Consider the following 22176-nt stretch of genomic DNA (forward strand, 5'->3'; position numbering starts at 1 on the left):
TTCAGAACAAAATAATCTACAACATACTAACTTGCAGTGTAGAGTGTAACACCATGAGAAATATCCATCATTCTCAAAGCACACACTTCATCATTAAAACATTGAAACTAGCATTATCATTCACTTAACTGATGAAGTTGCATAACTACACAAAACCTTTCTTTTCTTATCCCAGAGTCAAAGTTTTGTGCTCTCAACACAAATTTACATTAAAAGTCAGATCTTGTTTGACTGCACAAAAATATCCAGATGAACACATCAAATTCTCAATATTGACATCCAAACTGATTTACCATTGATGATAATGGAAAATAAATCTATCCTGCAGCCAGAAAACATTTGACACAATCTGGTCTCCAATTCGACTCCCAAGGACCCCAAACTATTCTCTGAACATTTACTTGATCCCATACATTATTCTGAGGTGGGCGCACCTCGGTCATTACAAAGATACTGGCATCCATATCAACATCAGTAATCTTCCCCCCTTTTGAAGCCAACCGCAACTTGTGTGCTACCGGAGTGCTTAGTGGCTGCCTATTTACATGCTCTTGGACATCATGATATTCATGTGACAAAGTGGGATCCGTCATGGTATCCTCGTCCAAAGATTCTACCATTAGATGTTCCCCAGCATCCAATTCCTCCTCGGCATCAAACCATTTGTCACACTCATCATGCTCCTGTCCCCCTGCATCAAATTTTGCACCACCCCCACTTGCACTAACACAACCTTCACTTTGCGACTGTTCTCTCAAAAGAGCAGATGCTTCTTCATTCACCTCCATGGTAGCTGTACCCGAGAGATCTGGTTGCTGAATGACTAGCTCAGTGAACACATCATGTATTCTAGCATCCACACTCACGTCATTCAGCCCATCTCTCTCTGGCATACGACCACCATAGAGTATGAACAATACTTCCCTCCGAAACACTTCAAACTGGCCGCCCCGATTTTGGAAATACAGGCGCCTCAACATAACCCGTTCCCTCACATCCCGTGCCCCACTGATAAACCGACTTGACAGAGCTTCATCCCTCAGCTGCCCCAATGCTGCAGCTTCTGTCTCATCGTCTGCAGCATCCACTATTTTTGCATAGAGACGCATGAGAGCTCTGCTGAAGTCCGCCAAATCCTCATTATCACGCTGGACACGATTGTGGAACAAGCGTTGCAAATAGTGAGAATTCTCCCTACTAAAACATGAACGGAGAGCCTTAACTACCGCTTTAAAACTCCTCTGTTCCTCCTTCAACAAGCGATGTATTATCTCCTCTCTTGCTGGCCCCGTGAGGTTGCTCACCAAAACCCAAGCCTTCTCCTCATCACTGAAATGGAAAGGTTCAATAATGAAATTGAATCCTTCCAACCAGTTAGAAAAAGGTGTTTCAGTGCCGTCTTCACAACACCCACCAAACTTTTCAAATCGTGCATGGCCTAGAGCGAGATTACAAAGCTCAAATGTTGCTTGTCGAAATGTAGTCAGAGAGCAATTATCAATTTGCAAACCCTCCATTATTGTGACTCACACAATATAATGAACACAGTCATAGCAAGTACACATACTTCACATACTGAAAATAAGCAATTTTACTAACCTTATTCTCAGACACAAGAATTGCAATCGTAGCATGCATTAGGCCCTAAGGGACATATCCAACAAAATGATAAAATCCACTCAGTCCTTCAGTTTATGAACATGTATACAAATTTTCATCGTAATCAAGTTCTCAATCTCGGCATAACTGGCACCACTCGAGACATCAGGTGTAGAGCATCCTATCTCGGCAACCAGCAATCCTACCTCCATCCAAGCATCTACTCGTCACCTCTCGAGTCAGCATCGGGTCCAGACCCAGACTCCAGGCCACCACGAGCCCATCCATCCCAAAGTCGCCCTGCATCTTGGTATTCCAGCTTCTCAAGACTCATCGATGAGCAGCTCCCTGACTCCATCTCAAGTTCCGCTCGCCCAATCAGAGAGTTGAACACCAGCCGACACTTTATCCTGCTACCAGTTATAAAGTTACTTCTGAAGACAGTCATATATAATGAAAACAGTTACTCATCGTGACATACTGTATCATCTCCAGTCCTCCATGCTGATCCTTCCTGCTATGTCAGCCATCCTGTGACGAGCAAAACATTTCTGGCAACATTTTGCTGTTTTTGTCTTCCACATACACCAAAACTTGTTGAAATTCCCATCCCACTCCTGACACCAAATGTAGAGATACGCGCGGGGAGGGCATCACCCAATTGCACTCCTGTGGGCTTTTTCTCACAGTTCCATAGTTGTGACTGTCATCACCAACATTGCCACACATATACTCAAACATAGGGAGATTTCAACTTCTGGTGTATAGTTCAAAGCTGACCTCAGCGGCTTTATTTACGTAACCAAAGTTACATATTCACCAGATCACAAGATATTTCAAACTTTGAAGACGAAACACTCGAACTGACTGATGATGAGCAGCAGCTCATCATCATTTTCAGAAAACTTCCTTCCCCTACATACTGTAGGTCTGTCCTTGGCGAGATCTATAATTCAACTCCCCTTCCCATGCCCAAATAGCTAACCTTCACAACTAAGGACAAAGGAACACAATTTCCCAAGTTAAACACAGACCCAATTAAAAGCTCATCCAAGGTGGCCAACTTAATTCCCTAACAAAACATTTTATACTGCTATTAAGTCCCTTAGCTGTGGATACAGAGAAGGCACAATACACAAAGAGCTATACCCCCTTCCCTGTTATCTACCACAGGTAATCCTTCCATAGTCCCAACTCAATTGCCCACCAAAATAAAACCCAAACAAAGTGCAGCTCAATTAACACTAACAACAATACCTGCACTTTAACTGCAATCTCCAGTTTCCTGTATTGGTTTACACCTAATAAAATTCCAACTAACAGCAAAGTCTAACACTATATTCCTCACAAAATGTGAATTACTTCACCATCTTTTCTGATTGTTCTAGTTGCAAGCGTGTTTCGTTTGTTAGTTTGATTGTCGATGGTGTTTGCTGAAATTATTCTTCGGCGTGATTTCAGCTTGTGAGTGCGATTGTCATTGTTTGCGTGGTGCGTTTTTCTTTTTAAACGTGGTCCAGGTCTAGATCTCGGTCTAGCCCTGTATACGCGTTACGTGTATTTGCGTGGTGGTCGTCTGAGTGCTAGATCTACATTTGTCATATTTGTTTCACGTGTTTCGTTCCAGACGTGTGTCGCGGTGGCTTGGGTAGGTGGACCTCCCTTGCCCCATTCGTTGCGTGATATCACTGTATTCGTTGCGTGTTGTATCCCTGTGTATACCTGTGTGTCCCAGTTCACGCGAGTTTTAACTTGCCTGATATTTCGCGCGATAGCGTTGACGGATAGCTCGTGTGTGCGGTGTGTATTCACTGCACTCGCTAGCCGTTCTGTCAAAGCTTCCAGTGTGTTTAGGCTCTGGCGTGCACAGTTCTCCACGTCCATCGTGTGTAAGGAGGGAGGGTATTTCCCTGCGGTCAGCTGCGCGCCTGTTGTGCTGGACCTCTCTGGCATCGCGTTCCCCTTTCAGTGTATATTCGTATAGAGCGGCTATTCGTGTTCTTTCTTCGTGTTTTCTCTGTCGCGCTCTCCTACTTTTCGCAACCTGCGAGATTCGAAGCGCGATCTCCTTTCTTTCTCGATCGCGTTTTCTATTGTCGCGCTCATTCTTTCTTTCTTTGTTGCGTCGACATTTTCATTTTCTACTGTCATTCTGACTTTCCTTGCTACCTCTATTTTGCCCTTTCCAGTGCTCTCCTCTCGGTAGGCTGCTTTACTCGTGGAACGTTCGTGTTTTTCTATTTTCGCGGGAGTATTTTGCCCCGCGATTAGTTAGTGGCAGCGGAAGTCTGCATTTCCCCACCTTTTGTGGGAGGTATTCCCCCCTCCCCCTTACGTGAGGAAGTGCTACGTCCTTCTTTTCGATTGGGAAGGAGGGAGGAAGTTGGTGGGCACCATTCACTCCTCTTTGGTGAGGAGGGCCTGTCATTATTTTCTCCTTTATTTAGGAGGATTGGATTGCATTTCTCCTTTTGCTGTGCGGAATTGCAACAGTCTATACAATAAATTTTAATTGTTTGTGTGACTGTCCTTCGACTGACTGGTGCTACAATTTGGCTCATTCAGTCTGCATCATTTTGCGGTGCTGAAGGACATCATTCCGGTGAGTACACTGTATCTGATACATTACTCCGTTCACTTTTGATTTGTTTATCCGGATAACTATGTGTTTTGAATATCGGTAGTGTATAAACCTTCATGCTTTTACTGTCATTTTGGATTGTTTTGCAGATACGAAAATAGTTCTGTATCCGTAACCACAATTGACTTGGGCCAAGTTTCTACTGCTTATGACGTGTGCTGTATTGTTGCTGTGCGTGGAGTGTGTCGCATACATTGATTGCATGTTGTCCTTTTCACTTGTGCTGGTGGTAAAGTTAATTGTGACTGATTGTTTTGCTTCTGTTTTTGTGTCTGTACGGTAACTTCTAGCGTAAAGAGATTGTGTTTTCATAAATATCTGTTCTCCTGCAAGCACAGATTTATTTCTCTAGCATTGTCATATTCTATTCTGGTTTTATATTTGTAGGTCCTAGACTCCTGAGTCTTACCCAAGTTGAGTTGTCACTGTGACCTCCCTATTTTTGTGATAAGGGAGGAGTGAGATCGGAACAGCTGTGATTAGTTTTCAAGTGACATCAGGCAATAGAAACGAATTGTAATTTCCCATTTTAGGTTCGTAATTAGTAGCCATATATGTTTACAATTGTATCTGGTGTTTATTTTGAGTAGTATTTTGGGAGTGTTTGAGTAGTAAAAACTAAAGTGAGTTATAGTTTGTGTGTGAAATGATGTGTCGCTGATTATGATAATTACAGATTGTGGTAATTGGTATATCATTGGTTAATACCTGTGAGTATATGTTTAAGGTCTTTTCTTCATTAGTACATGTTGATTTAGTTTGATTATTGGTACCTGTGTTAAACATATTCGTTGAGTGAATAGGTTGTTTGCATGGGTGCTAGTCATGGCGATGCCCATTAATTATTTATCCCGTAGTGAGTTTGTACGTCTTGGATTGTCGTTATTCCAAATCAATGACATTTTGAAGCTCCGGAATGAGCATGGAAATGTCACTCAGGACTTGTTGGAGTCCTCTGACATTCCAGAGATCGAGGATCTCATCCCGAAATTTGTGTTCTGTCCGCAGTTAGAGCCCGAAGAGTCTTTACCTTCAGACACTGCGACTGCTGATCCCATTGAGACATCAAGGGGAGGAGTCCAATCTCGGGGGACTTCCCCGCACCCCCATGATGTATATCCTCCCCCCAGGGAGGATCAAACGGGGAAGACCCCATCTTCCCATGCAGGGCAGTTGCGTCACTGCTCAGTGCAGCAAGATAGATCCCGACAAGACACCCTATGTGGGAAGTCATATGGAGGTGCTTTCGATTATGACACCTCTGCCTCCGACTCCCAAGAATTTGAGGGTGTAGCAATCGGACAGAAAAGGTTTCAGCGACGTGGAGCTCCCAGAGGGAGTAGTTGGAATGATAGGGAGTACTCCCGAGATGGAGAGAATATTCACTCCCTACCCCAAGAGCGTTCATACACACGTATGGGTGGAAGGGCACCGCGATGGGATTACAATGAAACCCAGTGGGGTAGGCAGGAGGGGTACCCTCCTAGCTCTGCCAGGAGAAGTGACTCCCATGACTTCTCCAGTGATAGGCCTGGGATGGACCCACCACACCACTGGGGTTGCGAATCCCTCCCAAAGACTGTTACCTTCGATGGAACAGGTAATTGGAGGGCGTTTTGCCGCAAATTTGAGGCTTTCGCAAATGCGAGAAACTGGAGCCCGGCCCAGCGTTTGGATCAATTATGCTGGTGCCTGTTGGGCAAGGCTAGCAATTTCTTTGAGCTTCTGATGAGTCGCGAACCGGAGTTGAAATATTGCGAAGTCATGTATCGCTTTGTAAAACGGTTTGATCGTCAGGAGCCAGCGGAGGCAGCGCAATTAGAGTTCAGCACTGCCCGTCAAAGCGCGGAGGAATCTCTGTGCAAATGGGCAGATCGTTTGAACGAACTGGGAAGCCGCGCGTTTCCAGAACTCCCAGAGAGAGCGGTGCAGCAACAGCTGGTCCTCCGTCTATGCCAGGGGTGTACTGACATGGAGGCAGGGTGGTATGCCCTTGACCGACACCCCCTGAATGTAGACGACGCAGTGGAAGCCTTACGGTGGTATCAACACTCCCGTATAGCAGTGTATGGCAGGCCACGCCTAGTCAAGACCATGGCCCTCAACCCAGAAGATGAGGGAGAATCCCAGGACTGTAGGGTGGAAAATGCCCCCTTCCATTCAGGTCAAGGAGGTACACGAAATGGCCAACCTTTGCCCACAATGGAGCGCCGATTATCAAATTTAGAATGCTCTGTTGAGCGACTGAGTAAGAGGTTGGATCGCCTAGCATCCATGGAAAACGTACTGGGATCCATGGGAAGGAAGCTAGACAACTTGTCCTCCTTAGGAAAACAGTTGAATCAACAAATGGAGAGACAGAACCCCCGTAATTCTGGGGGAGCTCCAAACTCTCCAGGACAGCAACCCCTTTGCGTCCACTGTGGAAAGGAAGGGCATGTTGAAAGGAACTGCCCAAATATGTCCAGACCTAACAACAAGAAGGTGCCACTCAGGAAAACCGAGGAGTCAAACTCGTCGGGGTCGGAGGATTAGGCCCTGCTCCGACCTGCACAACTGAGGGCCAACCTTCCACTGATATCCAGAACAGTGCTGGAGATGAGGATGGCAGTAGCCAGCCTGAATTTATCCCAGTATTTCCTATATTGTCACCAGACAGAGAGGGAGTAAACCAGGTAGGCGATGCACCCTCTAGTCAGAAAGGAAATACAGGTCAGTCAAGAGATGAAGATAAATCCTGTGGGGTGAGTCCCTTGAGGGAGTTGGACCCTCAAACACCCCTAGATGAGGTGGCTGTATGCAAGGTGAGATCAACTCCCTTGTTTGCAGTACCTATAAAGGTAGGTAACCATTCTCTAAAGGCAGTGGTGGACACTGCGGCGGAAATATCAATCATATCCCACAAGGTGTATGAAAAGTTACAACCTTGTCCACAAAAGGTCAGGGATGTGTTTATTTCCGCAGATGGCCGTGATTTGAGGATGCCAGGTATGATTGTAGACCCCATTCGGATCAAGCTAGGGGGTTGTGAGTTCTTGACGGAGGTTTATGTGGCCCCTATCGAAGGTGAAATGCTGTTAGGGTTAGATCTCCTCCGTAAGTATAGAATTATACTGCACCTACAACATTCACGGCTAGAAATTGGGAATGTTCACATCCCAATGATGCATGGTGAACAGTCACCATATGGACGAGCTTCTTGCGTGTGCTTGTTTAAACGCGCAATCATCCCTCCAAACACCTTGAAGAGGATTACTGGTGTGATACACCAGCCAGAGAAAGATTTTGGGATTAAGTTTACCCAGGGTGTATGCGTGGCGGTATCCCACGCTACTTATGCAGTAAGGTGAAAGGGATAGGATAGGCATATATATCAGGGCCACCCCCCTGTAAGGAGTTAACAGAGGTGTAACAAACCACCTCTATGCTTTCTCCTGTGATTGTGGAAGGTGGATTTATCACACCTACCAGGTAGGGGTTTACCCTGCATTGCTCCCCAGTATACTGGGCGAGTAGCTTCCCTGGTGGTTGGGACACTAGGGAAGAGTATGAATGTTTTTCGTTTTTAAAAGGCGATGAGGAAGATCCCATCACCTTTCTTGGGTGTAAGAAGTACAACCCTGCCTGATTGGTGCTGATTCAGCCCAATACCTGTAAAGATAGTGGTGGCTGCCACCATTAACGGTCATAGCCAAGTGAGGCTACCAGACCCCCCCCCCCCGGGTGGTTTATTCTTTTTATTATGCCCCTAGTTTTTTAAAACGGGGAGGAATGTAATAGTAGCGCCCCCTGGTGGTTGCTGGTTAACCCCCCCCCCCCTACCCAAGGGGAGCATATAAAAGGGGCAACATCTTCTGGCGCCCGCCAGTTGTGACCTGGAACCTGATTGAAAGACATACTGACTGAGCTACAAGACAAGTTACAGTTGCAACTCACCAGTAGTGCCGGTAAGTACTACCATTACTACAACAATACATACACATTTTGCATCCATGCATGTATTCACTACACATCATGAAATGGCAGCTTTGGAATGTCATTATCCATCCACTGTTACACTATAGCAATGTCATTACACTTTGTAGGTGACACTGTAGCAATATTCATGTTCTATTGCAATGTCTACAAGAAAATAATACATGTATTTAGAGGCCGTGATATGCATGTAAAGACCCTATACCAGACTTTACAGACTTGTGATCTTCCAAGCCTAGAAGCTTAGCCCTTCTGGATGCATTCCGATTGCGATCCTGTCCCAAGCTGTGAAATAATACAGTAAGTTGCAAAGGATTATATGGAAAATGCAAAATAACTTACATCACACATTATATGCCTACAAATGTGGCACTACGCTTGCCTTCGTACATTTGAGCAAGGCAAATCATACTTTCCCTTAAGCCAGAGCTGCTTAAAGGGAAAGTAAACCCAAAGAGCAATGTGGATTGAGTGAAAGCAGTAATATCAGTAGAACACATCAGTGAAAATTTGAGGAAAATCGGGCAATCGATGCAAAAGTTATGAATTTTTAAAGTTTTGGTGTTGCAACTGCTGGGTAAGGAGACTACTAGAGGTTATGACGTATGAGTGGACTACAATATAAAGAAAATAAAAAGGGAATTCAATGAAAATTCATTTTTCATGAAAATTACACATTCCATCAACTTGATACTGACATATGTTAGGGGTAGCACTTATTCCCCCTGCTTTCTGAAAGCGGTTAGTCAAGAACTCTTTCATTTTGCTAGAAAAGTGAATTTTTGTGGAATTCCTTTTATATTTTCTTTATATTGTGGTCCTCTCATACGTCATAACCTCTAGTAGTCTCCTCAACCAGCGGTTCCAACACCAAAACTTTAAAAATTCATAACTTTTGCATCGATTGTCCGATTTTCCTCAAACTTTCACTGATGTGTTCTACTAATGTTACCTGTACTGCTTTTACTCAATCCACATTGCTCTTTGGGTTTGTGTTCCCTTTAAGATGCCTTAATAACGTACACTTCATATCACATGAAAATGTAAAAATATTTCAGCCTGTACGCTACCATACATCAAACCACATACTTATGAGAATGTAATACGTAAAGCACGTATGTCAAAACACAAAAACACAAAAGACAGTCATCAGCTCACGGCCAAGTGATAACACAAAGAACCAATGCGAATCTACAACGCTACAACTACAGTAACTCTACACGCAACGTACAATACACAATGCGAAGCTGTCAATCCTACGCTATATCAATATGCACCGTACATAACCTACACTAGCGTCACTTATGCTAGACCGTTCATGATATGCGGACACACAAAAGGTATTTAGATTCTCTTTTATCAAGAATTGTGAACAACGAAATAATCGTAAACTTACGCAGAACCATCAGAGGAAGAACTTCCACCCGGAATTCTGTGACTATCATGAGATCATCTTACACATTTTCTGCATTTTGGCTAGACTCACGAACGAGCAAACCGTCGGTTCGTGCGCCATCTTTCTAGCCCATTATGGAAGGCCGAAAATCACACTACTATATATTGCGCGCGCGCATACATTTAACACACAATCATCGCTATGTTTGACGCGCTAATGCTAGCCTACGATGAGAAGCCGAAATTGCAAAAACAATTCAGCGCGAACAGCACAACGTATGTGTATGTGTGTGGGTGTGTTTTCAAGCATATGTGTCTATAATGTGTGTATATATTTGCTCTTTTGATTTTTGTGTTTTTAACCTTCATTATATACCCGCGCAAAAACTGATGTTTTGTTTTCTGAACATAATATTTTTTAAATAAGAATTTGTTTATATCTGAGCTTGATCACTGTATGTGTAATTATAACTGCAATAATATCAATGTGTTTTTGTCAATATTGCGGAGTATGCATTGTTTCTGGACAGTTGTTCATATAGCTGTATGAAACTTCATGATTAGTATTTCTTACAAATAATGCTAACAACATGATTTAAGAAAAAATAATGTATGCTTTGTACTTATAATACGTTTTGTTATTGGATGGGAAGAAAAGCACAATAGAATTAAAAATAACTTCATTTGATCTTTAGTGTATAGATAAAAGTTGAGGATCATTCTCTAAGTTATCTACATCATGATCTTGATTTTTCCGAGTATGTCTGGCTTGTAGTTACACTTAACAGCAATCATTAATGAATTAATTGGTCAAATTAGGTACATTTTTACAATGGCTTTGGTACTGCCGACTGTTGTCCTATAAGCAGAGATTTCTCATGTATGGAAGCAGGAGCCCGTCAAAAACATGGATATACGTCGCGTAGCTATTCGAATTACTACGCGACGTAAATAATTACGTCTCGTCGTAATTCGAAATTACTACGCGACGTAATTATTTACGTCGCGTAGTAATTCGAATTGCTACGCGACGTAATTCCGAATTACTGCTCAACGACTTAACGTCACGACATAAAATGAATTAGTGTCATGTTGTAATTCCCAGTGCTACACAACGTAAATAATTACGTCGCGTAGTAATTCCAATTACGACGCGACGCAAATAATTACGCTATGTTGTAAATAATTACAACACGACGTAATTCCGAATTACTGCTCAACGACTAACGCAGCGAATTAATGTAGCGACGTTAAATCAACCAATGGGATCGTTCGTAATAGCGTGTGAAAAACAGGTAGTGAAGCGCATGTAATCCGCTCACTGCGTGCTGGTGCAAACCGGAGCTGACTATACAGCAGGGTAGTGGAAGTTCCTCTCCACATCCCTGCTATACAGCGAGCCATATGCCATTTCGCTGACAGTACAATCCTATGAAATGTTTATAACCTAAATTATTGGGCCTACATTGCATCAGAAATATATCCAAGGTATACCAGCTAACCAAGTACTCTGTACTGACCAAAACTGACAAACATGCTGTAGGAAATTAGTGTCTAGCACTTTGGCACGTGCACCGTGATGCTTCACTGAGCAAAGAACGAACGATTTCATTGGTTGATTTAACGTCGCTACGTTAATTCGCTGCGTTAGTCGTCGAGCAGTAATTCGGAATTACGTCGCGTTGTAATTATTTACAACACTACGTAATTATTTGCGTCGCGTCGTAATTGGAATTACTACGCGACGTAATTATTTACGTTGCGTATCATTAGGAATTACAACATGACACTAATTCATTTAATGTCGTGACGTTAAGTCGTTGAGCAGTAATTCGGAATTACGTCGCGTAGCAATTCGAATTACTACGCGACGTAAATAATTACGTCGCGTAGTAATTCGAATTACGACGCGTAGTAATTCGAATACTAGTAACGACACGACGTAATTATTTACGTCGCGTAGCAATTCGAATTACTACGCGACGTATATCCGTGTTTTTGACGGGCTCCTGCTTCCATACTCATGCACACTCGACGCCGCAACACACCTTAGCATTTACGGCGCGTTTACACCAAGCGCGGTAAGGGAAACGGGCCGGGATTTTGCTATGGTACGCCAAAGGAACCTGGTCTGCTTCTGTTTCACGAAGAAGAAAAAAACAGAAATGCGGTATCACTCAAAATATTGTTATGTCAAACTCAAGAGCAAAAAAAAAAAAAAAATCAACAGAAAAATATTAATTTTGTAACAAAATCATTAGCAGGGAAGTCATATTGTAACAGAATCAGACATGGTTCCTTTTGGCGCACCATAGCGTTTTACGGCGCGATTTACGGCGCGTTAACACCGAGCGCGGTACGGGAAGTGTTTTTTTTTTTTTTTTTTAGACGGCACTGATTGGGGCATGGCACGTATTAAACCTATGGGAAACACGTTGGGTTAGGGTTAGGGTTTGATGGTTAGGGTGGGGCTAGGGTTAGGGTTAGGGTTAGGGTCCCCAATCTGTGCCGTCTAAAAAAAAAAAAAAAAAAAAAAAAAAAAAAAAAAAAAAAAAAAAAAAAAAACACGTGTACGGGAAACGGGCCGGGATTTTGCTATGGTACGCCAAGAGGAACCTGATCTGCTTCTTTTTCACAAAGAAGAAAAAAACAGAAATGCGGTATCACTCAAAATATTGTTATGTCAAACTCAAGAGCAAAAAAAAAAAAAAAATCAACAGAAAAATATTAATTTTGTAACAAAATCATTAGCGGGGAAGTCATATTGTAACAGAATCAGACATGGTTCCTTTTGGCGCGCCATAGCAAACACCACGTTCCTTGCGTTGGTGACCCTCGCCGGATTGTGTAAACGCAGCTTTAGACGTGAGAACGATACTTTTCATGCAGCATAACAGGAATACATGGAATCAAAGGAAGCCACCACGCAGACGACACATCTTCTCGGGTTGAAAAATGTGAAAAACTGCCTCGCGCATGCGCAGAACACCGTTTTTAGCCTGATAGCGTAGTCCTTATGAATTCGCGTAGCAGATCTACGAAAAAGCTCGCTAATTTTACAGTGTGCAAACACCAGCCCGTGAACCAGCTGAACAACTGACCGTACCAATTTAACAACCGACCATCAAATGTATTTAATCAGAATGTCTATACACATCAAGAATTATTCATTTTCGTATTTTTGTGCACAGCCAACAAAAAGATTGACTTCGATGAATTCGTTGTCATGATGGAGAAGCTGCGACCAGCGAAATTGACTGAAAGCGAACAACAGATGGCCATGGATGAATTCAAGAAACTAGACAAGGACGGAAATGGCCTCATCACGTGCGTACACGAACATTTTCTCTACCATTTTTTTTTTCATTTTGAGATTTTGCGTCATATGCAGTTCCTCGTTTTATTACATAGGATATTACAAATACAACTTAAAATTATACAAAAAAGAATGCTGAAAATAACGCTAGAGCGTTCATCGAATTCAATAGCAATACACTAGGATTTCTAAGATATTGTTTCCGAAATGAAGGTCATTGAAGTGATAAAATTGGATGAACATGAAACGAATATCAAGTATTCTATAGTATTATATAATATTTTTGTGAATTTATTTAACTCCCTCAGCTTTTGAGCAATTTGATTTAAATTTTGGTACATGTGACAGCTATGATAGGCCCTATATAGTTGCGCATATTTCATTTTTCCCCATATTTTTTTCTTCATGTCAAACATTGTGTTGCCATGGTAATAGCATTCCTCAACGAAAATCATAGAAATTGTTTATTCCAATACCTTACTCGGGTTATGAGCATTTGATTTGAGATATGGCACATGTGATTATTAGTGAGCAAAGTGTACAGTTGTGCAATGTTGAGCCGCCGCAGCGGTACATTGCCATGGTAGTTTTTTGCTTTGTTTTTTTTCCCCAATAGAAAGCATGCAGTATAATCATTGCTGGTTGAGCTGGCTCCCTGGGTGTTGGGTTGGGTTGGGTACGTTGAGTTAGATATTCAGCTATTTATGATGTTTTTCTCTATATATCTTCTTCTCTTTCTCTCTTTCTCTCTCTCTCTCTCTCTCTCTTCGTTAATTGTCCAAATATTATGGAGTTAGAATGAAATGTGGTTAGGAAATATGGTTTACACAATATTTTATTATAGAAACTTCAAATTTATGCATTGCTGGTTGAGCTGGCTCCCTGGGTGTTGCGTTGCGTTGGGTTGGGTACGTTGAGTTAGATATTTAGTTATTTATGATGGTTTTTTCTCTCTATCTTCTCTTTCTCTCTCTCTCTCTCTCTCTCTCTCTCTTGCAGTTCTGTTTTTGTTAAGTGTCCAAATATAATGAAGTCAAAATGAAATGCTGTAAGGGAATATAATATGGTTTACATGGAAACTTATGAATTGTGCGTTAACTGTATGTATTTGTAAGTGAGTCAGATTTTGATGTCTGTAGCCATTTAAGAGTTCACAAACATAGGCCTATATATGCCATGTATGCAATGTATTACTAATAGTATTAATATTTGTTCTTAGTTTTGTTATGTAGAAAATGACCTCTGATATATTTGAATGGAATAAGAAAGATTGGTAGTTACACATATCCTAAATTGACAATTATATAAAGAAACAGTTTTTTATTTTTTTTTTGTTTAAATGTATGCCTGTTAATGAAATTTGTATTTTTTTATATTGTAAACTGGCTGTTTTGGGTGCACCAGGTGGGTTGGGGAGGATGGCCCGAGGGCCCAAGTCATTCAGTTGGCTCATTCCAAACCCGGGCTGCCCAACCTGGTGCACCCTTACCACTCCAATGTATGTTCTGATTTCGAAATATGTACTATGATATTTGTGAATGAAAGCCGAATAAATAATAATGATAATAATAATAATAAGTATTTAAAATTACAAAATGAATTACAGAACATACACATGAAAGACTTTTTGAGAAGTGCCGGCAAAACAATACGAAATGAGTAAACATTTTCACCATATAAAGGCAAGTGTATATTTACTTGTACTACATTCCTTGAGTGCGTCACGTGGTTTGACTTCATCTGATTTGTATAGATATATTTTCCTACATGATGTTGATGTATATCATATGTTCTCACAATGTCACATAATTATAAAGCCCGTTGACCTTATATGTATAAGTAACATTTTCCGCACATTGCTCCCGGTTATTGCTTTCTAGGCTAGATGAAATGGTCCAGGCGCTGTCCTTTGCGTACACTAAGGAGGAGCTCAAGAAAAAGATCACTGACGTCGACAAGGACGCTGATGGGAAAATGAACTACAAGGGTGGGTGCACTGCGGAGTATAGACTGCAGCTTAGTCTCTCTAATATGATTGGGCCTTAGCATTATAGGGCTGTTGTGACGATGTTAATTTCTGTGTGTATAATTAAATCACGTCTTCTTTATGCCGTAGAGTGCTTACAGGGTGGTAGACATTGCAGATGTATTTCTATGATTACTATTCTCATCGTCCTGAGGTCGACCTCCGCAAGTTTTAATGAGAACAGTCCTGCCCAAGATTTCTGTTCTTCGCAATGTTCCGTCTCACCAAAATCGTTTTAGATGGCTGCCAAGGAATGACACGCTGCCATGGTGAAATGGACCTCTGAGAGACAAATACTAACTGTGGACAGGTTTAAATTTTGGCTATAAATAGTTGTTTTTATTGTTTTAAGTTTTGCTCTATACTCCTCCATTTTCTTCCAATAAGATCATATTCACATCCGAAAAAAAAAAAATGTCTCCAATATTAACTTCACATTATTTCCTCCTTTATTGTTCATATCAACCATAATTGTTATGAGTGCGTGTTATGATTGCGTGAGGCACACATGATCGGGAATGAAGCATACTGGTCATGGCTTGATGCTCCCAATTCTTTTCGTTTGTTTGCTTGTTTGTTAGTTTGTTTGTCTGTCTGTATGCAAAATAACTCAGAAGTTGTGAACGTATTTGGATGAAATTACAGGAAAGATTAAGACACAAGGAACAGACGATTAAAGTTACGTAGTGATCTGGAAATTATTTGAATTTTTGAAGGATTTTTTATCTGCGAAGCTGATGATGGAAGCAAAAGGCTTCTATTAGCGTTGAGGAATTTGGCGATTTTCAGCATGCATATGAGTGGAAATCACTGATATCTGCAATGTGGAAGAACATCAAGATCAGGGGTGAAAATGAGCTGCTTGGCGGAGGTCTGCGCTCTCAGAGTGCATTTCTAGTTCATCAAGTTGTAACCAATTAACAGCAAACGTTAACCGACTGTCTCATAGATCATGAAGGGAAACTGGGAGAACTAGAACAGAAACTATTAACGTGAGTGCATTTATTAGCTGTCCTTCGATCTATTGCTGTTACATAAAGTTGGGTTTCCGAGTCAGTACCCAATACATTAGAGTTCAATTCTAAAGACGCATGAAGAAACCAGGCAAACCAGTCATTTCGATGATTTATGTCTCTATCCAGTATTTTATTCGAGCTCGCAAGACTCCATGACTGTCACACACCAGTGCTGATACCAAGACTGACTTTCTCTCCAGTCAACTTCAGTGGAGTTACTCCTCAAGACTGACAAAACCAGACATCGTTCATTCATGTATATAATAAACTACTTTAAGATCAATAACTGTATTCTATAGTGACCGTAACCGATGACCATTTGTGGTTTGGTCTGGGGACAGAGAGTCTACTTGCATGGGGGTGAAAACTCTATAGGGGGCTCGTCCGTGGTAAGGGAAAAGGAAGAACCACAGATACAAACAATGTTCTCCGTTAATGTGTCCGCCCAAAAGACTTTGAAAGTAGAGTCCCAATTTGTCTAACTCTGGGTAGTAACAATAAGTTTGTTGTTGTTGTTCTTCTTCTTCTTCTTCTTCTTTTAAGTTATCTTTTCTAAACATTGTAAATCGTGATTTTGGTTCCATTGGTTAGGTATGCTGTCATTTAGATTCATGCCTACTTCTTGACATAGTTTGTGTGATTTTATGTGTAGTTATAATTGTTTGACTACCACTACGAGTAGGGCAGACGACAATTTCCTAAAAAAGCAACAACGAATATTTGAGTCAACAAACTCTCGCTTGTGATACACAGATGGCATTGCTGCTAGAAATCTGTGCTTGCTCAATCATGCACACCACATTGTCTGACACTCCTATTATATATTTTGCCCAGGATTAATGTAAAGAATCGTTTTCTCGTAGCAAATTTCCTTTGATCCCATGGAGTCTTGGTTTGGTGTGAAGTCGTAACTGCGTCAGCGATTGTGACAAGAATTTTGGTTGTATAGCTTCCAATTATCGAAACCGACCGATTTGGAGTAGGTCGTAAATTCAAAGTATAAGACGCAAGGAAAGAATAGCTGTGATGGTTTTTGCTGCTAAAACGACGCTTGAAAAGGTTTGTGGCTTTTGCGTGTCCCAGTTTTTTTTTTTCTTCATTTTATTCCCATGATTCAGGAGACTTTACTATGTCGTAACTGGTGGTCACCCAAGCAAAGTCAGAAAGACGTACAGCGGGGGGAAAAGTGCGGACGAATTTATGTGACAGAAAATCCCTCACTCAACTATTAACCTTTGAATCTGTTTGGATTAAATTCAGGTAGTCAAGTGTGTATTATTCTTAATCTTCACAGGATTAGATTTAGGTAGTCAAGTGTGCATTTTTCTTAATCTTCTCAATTCCTTCATCTTTATTTCTCTTCCTGCAGAGTTCCTCGCAATGCTGTATTAGGAAGGACATATGACTCTTGTGCACTGCAGACAAATCGGAAAGCGTCTTCGGAAAAGGGCGTGCCCTCACTCAAACTTCTCCCGCAACAGCATGCCATAAATCTGCATGGACGCTCGGAGCATCATTGTTCTTACTTGCAATATAGTTGATGCACTTTATGGGCAATTTTTTTTTTTTTAAAGACAAAAAAAAAACTATTTCGCATTCTACTTTTATTCTTCGATCGTGAAACAGCCTTATAATTACAATGTATCAGCAAATGAAAGAAATCTAGCGTTGTATGATGTAGAGTTAAACACGACAAAATATAATCGATGTTGCGTGCATGTACGCATTTTGCTAATCGTGAGAGAATAGCAGTGCGCAAAGGTTCTTATCATAAGTAGTTGTAGTAGTAGTATAGTAGTAGTAATAGTAGTGTAAGGTAGTTTTATGTATGGTTGATAGGTTATAACACCAGTAAGGGGTTTGTATGTAAGTTTGATAAATGTTGTAACACTGTATGTATAAACAGTGTGGCCAGCAGTAAGAAAGTGTGTGCCACAACGGAATGAATAGAACCCAACTGAATAGACTTTGGATTAACAATATAGCACTAGGATTAAGAATATAATACAGGGCACAGCATGTATAGCCCTATCTCTACTCCCCAAGTGAGTCACTCTTTTATATTAAAGCAGTATATTGTTCACTTGTAACATATACTGGTACAGCTATTAATTAACATGTCTGTAGTTATAGTAACCAGACTAATAAGCATAAACATAGATACAGTGTATATACAGTGTGACTAAGAGAACAGGGCAGTCTTGATTCCCACCTTCTTCAGGTGAGGACCTCAGATAAGCCAGGGAGGTGAGACAATCACCTCCCTGGATAAGCTAACAACCCTAGCCACCCCCTCCGTTGGGTTACGGCTTTTATATTATGGGTTATATCGCACTTATACTTGACTGGATATTGTGAACTTGTTTCCATGTTCGAAGCATCTTGTGTTCAATAAAGCTGCTGGTGGACTTCAATCAAATGTGTTACGCTTCATCATTGAACTGCTGCTGTTAACACTCAACCACGCTACCTCAAAATTATCGAGTGTTACATTGGTGGCAGCGGTTAAACTTGGAGCCATCTTACCGCTCGGGACTTTGCCATCGATTCTGATTTGCGCTCACTTTCGGATGCTTGACATCTACAGCTGAACTTTGCTACTTAATTGGCATAACTGCTGCAGGATTGTGTGCTGAATTTTTGTGGTACTGCCATCATCTTTCCCATAGGCCCCTGCTCCTATGACGGAACACTTCACTTTTGAGACTGCCTCTAGTTTGTATTTGCTGAGATTGAAGAGATTCTCTTCTCCATGATTTACAGGACACCGTGCAGTTACATTGTGAAAACTCCCAATATTTGTGTCAATGATATTGGGCTGTGGACATTGGAGCTTTCATCGTGTCGTCAGTGCGCGCTCTTTACAACTAAATCGCTTCAATTGTATTGCCAGAATTCGCTGATGTGTGATTCGCAAGTTGTTTCTGCTGATGTGCTCCTGTTTATGTGACCTGGATCGACGCCGTGAACTTGCCCCGCGTAGCATTGGGTTACGGATGTGACTTCTCAACTTCGTCCAGTGACTGACTGCTTCTAGCTGATCTACGTCTGAAATTCCTGTGTGACACTGAGGACGACAGAGGAGACCTCAAGGTGCGCCGCACATCGCCAACGTACGGGAGTCATTGACTATTGGTGTGTTGGTGACAAGTCCTCAGGGGCGATACTCCCTGGCCATACCCATGACTATTGTCATGGGTAGCTATATGGCTACCAAGCGAAATAAGGGAGCCTGTGTGCATATACATTTGTTGTTATATTCTATGCTGGATACATTTGTTGTTACTCTATACGCTGGCCATCGCTTCCCGCTCGGAGATTCAAACTTGAAAGCTCACCTATTCGCATTTGGATATTAGCAGCTGTCCTGATTTCTGTAAGGGACCGTGCTTTCACCTTTTTACGTTTTTACCTCGCAATTTGCTGTTAAGGATGACCAATGCTTCAACGGCTCTTTGCCGGACGCTTTGCCGTTTTGAACTTCGAAATATATTATTTTATGTCCTGTAAATCGCACTATACATGGACATAAAGAGTCTTCGTCGTATAGGCCTTTGATTAATATTGTGTTACTTGATTGAATGCTGCTGTCACCGATCTTCCCAGCTCTGGATCGATTGTTGCTGGATTGCTATTGTTGCTTTTACTGGAATCCTTGCCACTGATCATTTTTGAGGTGCCTACGTACGTACCGTCAAGGAATCATCGCCTCGGAGTTCAAATTCAACGCTAGAGATTTTCTGTGGTGATCCATTTTGTCCATCTCTTCTTCGCATCAAAGAGATCATCGCTACACATCTCCATTGCCTGCATCTCCATTTTTCCTGCATCCGAGTCTTCTTCGCGGCTGATGAGGGGATCGCTATCATGTCACCATCACCCTTGCCATGGGTCTTTTTGCTTCTTCTTCTTGGTGTCACCACATCGATGACCAGGACTGAATTGCTAGATTGATCCTCTTTAGTTAATTTTTTTCTTGTCTCTTGTATGATAATCATTTCGCGTGTACTGTATAACTCGAAATTGTCGCGACACGAAATTTTGGGAATTGGAGCCAACGGCCTGTTTTTCGTGGCATGAAGTTTTCGCGATTTGCCTTTGACATTCGGTGCACGTGGTGTGGAAGGAACTTTCATGTGTATTTCAATTTCATACACATTCCTCGTTTTACAGTATTATACTTACTGTTTGAGGTATATGTATAGTCAATTTGACAGGCATATTTCATGTTTTATTTTTCCCACTTTGAGTTCTACTGTATATGTAGTAATTTGATTTTGGGGCTTGTATATTAACATTAGACTTGAGGTTTGAATATTCATGTATTGGAGTCGCCGTATTGAATGTGTTGTAATTGTTAAGGCCAATTCTGTGTCCATTTTTCTTCTAGCTCTGGTTTCTGCAAACTTTCCTCTTTCTCACCCTCGAAAATGTTATACATGTATTCATTTTTCTGAATGATTTAGCCTGCGTTATATTTAAATGCTCAGTTAGCGCAGTTTCTGTGCACTGCACTAGATAGGGCTTATATATTTTGGGTTCTGTGGCTCTTCAATTTTGCATTCAGCGTGATTTGTGTTTTGGTTTATATTTTATAACTGTTCATTTCGTTGTGGTATTGGATGCTTGCACTTTAATTTTTCTTTGTCATTTTTGTCTCTCATCGTGTTTTCTATTCGGTACTTCTCAGCTGCCTATCATTTTCATATTGACATCTTGCTTGTGCCACATCACCACTTCTCTTTTTTTTTCTTATTGCTTCCCTCCCCCCCCCCTTTATTTCTTCCTCCACTCCCCCCTTTATTTCTTCCTCCACTGATTTCACTTTATGATACTGATGTCGACTCCTCATCTTCTCCCACCGAGGGGAATCTTTTATCCCAATATGATTCCAACCTATGTTTCAGGTGATGTCACGTTTGCCTTGATGCAGTGGTGTCGTCAGTACCTATGAGACCCTTTGCGGGACTCGGGTTGCGTAGGGTTCCATTCTCAACCACACATTTGTTCCGATTCTCTGCATACTCTGTCTCTCTCATGTGGTTGATACAAGCTACACCTCTTGTAATCACGTGTCACCACTTTAAGTCTCTTCTTCTACCCTGTTTTTGTTATCATTGCATTAATGCCTCTCATCATATCCTATCATTATCATTTATCATTGTTTCATGCTTGAGAATCTCTCAGTTATTATTTTGTAAACATCTTTGTTTGCAGTGTTTGCACCTCTTTTGAGTAATATATTGATCTGATGTTTTGATCATAGGATTCTTCATTGGCCATGTGCATATAAATGCTTTTTCACTTTAAATACTCATATTTTTTTTTTAATTATCAAATGCGATTATAGTACTTCCGTTTAATTAAAATAGCTGTGTGCATGCTCTGTCTTCGCTTTTTTTTTCTGATTTTTGTATTGTAGTATTTTCTGTATTGGTTTATAGTGTTATGCATTTCATTATCCTAGTAAGAATATTTTTTTTATTTTATTTTTTTTTGTTCATCGTTGAATTCCACAATAATTTAGTCCTTTTGGAGATTATTTCAAGTACACTTTCCTTTATTGGAGTTACATGTGTCTTTAATCTGGTATCATGCACGGACAGCTTGGTATGAAAGTTTACTCTACCTCTTTATACTGAACATGTGAAATTGACATAATTTAGGTTTGAACGTGATGTATCTCTCAATGAATTTAATGTCTTATCATTTGCCATCACACAACTTGATATATAACATGTATCTACTTTTGACTTTATACTGCAGCTGTATTTCATAATCACATATTTGAGCCTACTCACCATTTGTCTCATCTTCCACATTACTTTGTTAACTTGCAAATATGATTTGCCTCTCATGGCTGCCTCCTTGATTTCACCTTTGCCAATTGATCACAACATACAATAGTCTGTTAGTGTACAGTTCGTACACTTATTTTTTTATGAGTTTTAAGGCAAGGGCGATATTTTTTTTTCATTTCTTTTCGATAGCAAAGCTCCATATTTTACATGTATATCATGTAGTGAAGACATACCCCTCCATGATTTTTGATTAAGTTTTTGTTATTGATTTTTTTAATAAGTTTAATGTTTGAGTATGTTTCCTATAAAATTAATTTGTTTTATTAGTTTTATATTTTCAGTTGTTTCATTTATATGTTATTTTAGCAAACTCCATCGGTTTTATATTTGATTAACAATTTAGAAAC

General features: G+C 40.9%; 1 protein-coding gene across 1 annotated transcript; it reads left to right on the forward strand.

The window, feature by feature from the left end:
- Positions 1–7221: 7221 nt before the first annotated feature.
- LOC139738855 (uncharacterized) lies at positions 7222–17360 on the forward strand. Its single transcript, XM_071649488.1, has 4 exons — positions 7222–7306; positions 12802–12937; positions 14807–14913; positions 17338–17360. The coding sequence occupies exons 1-4, from the start codon at positions 7222–7224 to the stop codon at positions 17358–17360; spliced, it is 351 nt and encodes a 116-aa protein (XP_071505589.1).
- The last annotated feature ends 4816 nt before the right edge of the window (positions 17361–22176 follow it).

The sequence above is a fragment of the Diadema antillarum genome, unplaced genomic scaffold, assembly GCF_040938485.1.
Source record: "Diadema antillarum isolate AM-2024a unplaced genomic scaffold, OU_Dant_1.0 seq00000770_RagTag, whole genome shotgun sequence".
In the NCBI taxonomy this organism is placed as follows: Eukaryota; Metazoa; Echinodermata; class Echinoidea; order Diadematoida; family Diadematidae; genus Diadema; species Diadema antillarum.

Excerpts from the sequence above, each read along its gene's own strand:
- LOC139738855 (XM_071649488.1), top strand. The coding sequence starts at position 7,222 with ATGCCAGGTATGATTGTAGACCCCATTCGGATCAAGCTAGGGGGTTGT. Across the intron at positions 7,307-12,801 it reads TTATGTGGCCCCTATCGAAG|CCAACAAAAAGATTGACTTC; the intron begins GTGAAATGCTGT and ends TTTTGTGCACAG. Across the intron at positions 12,938-14,806 it reads GACGGAAATGGCCTCATCAC|GCTAGATGAAATGGTCCAGG; the intron begins GTGCGTACACGA and ends ATTGCTTTCTAG.